Source organism: Vitis riparia, chromosome 16 (assembly GCF_004353265.1).
Source record: "Vitis riparia cultivar Riparia Gloire de Montpellier isolate 1030 chromosome 16, EGFV_Vit.rip_1.0, whole genome shotgun sequence".
Classification (NCBI taxonomy): domain Eukaryota; kingdom Viridiplantae; phylum Streptophyta; class Magnoliopsida; order Vitales; family Vitaceae; genus Vitis; species Vitis riparia.
This window is the reverse complement of record NC_048446.1, coordinates 17,279,916-17,282,346: the sequence shown is the minus strand read 5'-3', so window position 1 is coordinate 17,282,346 and position 2,431 is coordinate 17,279,916. Positions and strand designations below refer to the sequence as shown.

General features: G+C 35.5%; 1 protein-coding gene across 1 annotated transcript; it reads right to left on the bottom strand.

Moving 5' to 3' along the window:
• Window positions 1-314: 314 nt before the first annotated feature.
• LOC117933342 (AP-3 complex subunit sigma-like) lies at window positions 315-1,852 on the bottom strand. Its single transcript, XM_034854707.1, has 5 exons — window positions 1,751-1,852; window positions 1,662-1,680; window positions 1,471-1,601; window positions 709-800; window positions 315-570 (listed from the first exon to the last, which is right to left on the bottom strand). The coding sequence occupies exons 1-5, from the start codon at window positions 1,850-1,852 to the stop codon at window positions 507-509; spliced, it is 408 nt and encodes a 135-aa protein (XP_034710598.1). The 3' UTR covers window positions 315-506.
• Window positions 1,853-2,431: the final 579 nt, after the last annotated feature.

Below are 2,431 nucleotides of genomic sequence, written 5' to 3'. Positions count from 1 at the left end.
CCCATAACAGTAGGTTCATCCTAAAACATATTATCTACAAACTTTAATCAACCTACATGAGCTTGGAACAAAGGATGTCTAGAAATGATTGAGAATATGCTCACAGTTCTCTTGGTATCAAACTAACACTCTGACAAGGACTTTATTACATACAAAAAAAAGTGGAGCATGCCATAGCCCTGGCCTTCACCTATTCAAATCTTGCATCCTTAGGCAGACCCAATAAGCGCAAACATACCAGGTGGTAAACAGCCCAACAACCAATGTTGATCGCTCACAAATAACCATTTTCTTGAACTTAAAAAGATGAGGGAACTACCCATAGTGCACATCTATGAGCCATCAACTTATCTAAGGTAATGAAAAACAAGTCCAACGTCACTAGAGCATCCAATGACTTCTATTCATGCTTACAGCAGTATAACAATCAATTATCCCCGTTCGAATTTATTTTCAATGTGTAATGCTGGGACAATCACATCGAGGTCTCTTAAACTCACATGCTATCAACTTCGCCAACCAGAAATGGACTTAGGGACAAGTATGATAGTATTTGAGGCTGTTTCCAACCTGCATTAGGAAGGTAACAACATTGATACACAATTCCAGTGTTACACCAATACAGACAGAAACAGAAACACAAAAAATTCCATTGACACCAACACATACAAATAGAAACAGACAAAAGCAGAGAGAGAGAGAGAGCACTTTGATATTTCTTCAACAGCCTTCATAACTTCTGCAGAACTTGTTTCTAGCACTTGACCGCCAAAAATGATCTCATCCAAAATAGTATGCAACTGCAAAACATTAAAAATATTAATAGCAGGCAAAACAATAACAAGAAAAAACACATTTACTAAAAATGTTTAGAATTTGCACAGGAAGGCCTCAGTGAAGATGCAATTGGGTGGAGCTGTGTGGAAGGGTAATTATTTAACCTCTTATAGCAGACAAAAGAAAAACAAGAAAATGAATGTATACTGAAAATGTTTAAAATTTGCATCTGGGGGCCTCAGCGAATATACAATTTGGTGGGCCAGTAATTATAAAAAGAAATACCAAATAGTATGGTAATGATGCCAAAACAAGTGTATCTTGTGACCCTTCTAAGACAACATTTAGGCGTTGGTAAAGAAGCACACTTCTAAGTTACAGGTTCGAATTTCAAGAATTACCAAATAACTTATAGAATTGGTTTAGTTCATTCAACTAGGAAGTTGGAACAGAATGAACAACTATCCAAGTCAACCCAAATAACTTGAATTAGTCTTCCAGGATGGTAGTGCAAGACAGGCAGTATATTTAATAAGTGAAGTACCATCATGGGCTCAACCATTGCAAAAGGTTTGTGATCATTGTACAAAAACATAGAAAATAATGTTAGTCGATATTTGACCTGCTAATAAAGTACCCATTTCCAAGCATTAAAAGTGACACCAAACAAAATGAGGGAGGAGAAAATATCACCTTGCTATAATTGAACATTATGTCAAGCTCGCATACATTTTTGAAGCACTTGTCCAATGTTTCCACCAAAACTGAAGGCAGAAGAGTCAAGAGTAAACAAATGATATGACCATTAACAAATATCAAAAGCACTATTGTATTTTAGCTTATTTGATATGAATATGATATGCTGAATGAACATGGTCTTTCACCCTCATCAAGAGCTCCATACTGTTAAAACATAGAGCAACTAGACATGAATCCAGATAATCAAGAGCTCTAATGAAAGCAATCCTAAAACAATAGGTGCAGCTGCATCCCATGGGAAGTAATGGCCTCTAATTCTGACGATAAGGTTATCTTTTTTCAACATATCAGGACTCAGAGAGGCAAATTTATCCATATCCAATTTCTCAGCATCAAAAGCCTGAGAAGCAGTAGCAACCCCCATCCCTTCATATAACAAATGTTTGCAAAGAGATATTTCTACAGTAAAGCCTAGGACATAAGTGACTTTGTGAAGTTCATAGCTTCAGGGAGTGTTGTGCACATGATATTTCTCCACACGTCTATTGTTCAAAGTGGATTTATTAATAAAGAAAATGGAGTCATCCCATAACTGAAGTTATCATCACAAATGTCATAAAAGAAATGGAACTCACATCATTTGTTGAAATCTAAAAAAGAAATCATCTTTAGATACTATGAGAAATAAAACTGACTTAATTTCAGATCTTACATAGAAGTAATGTGATTTATTTCATTTCAATATGCCAAAACACCTTGAAATTATGTAAATCCTTGAAATATAAATGAGAAACATTCAATTTCTCTTACCAACAGCAGGGTCTGCAAGAACATTTATGAGCTCCCTTGAATATGAGACATAATTTGCATCAAATAAACTTCTACTGCTTCATTGCTATCCAGTTTAAGTGAGGGACAGTTTTCCTTCTTAACACAAAGAAGAGATGCTACACAG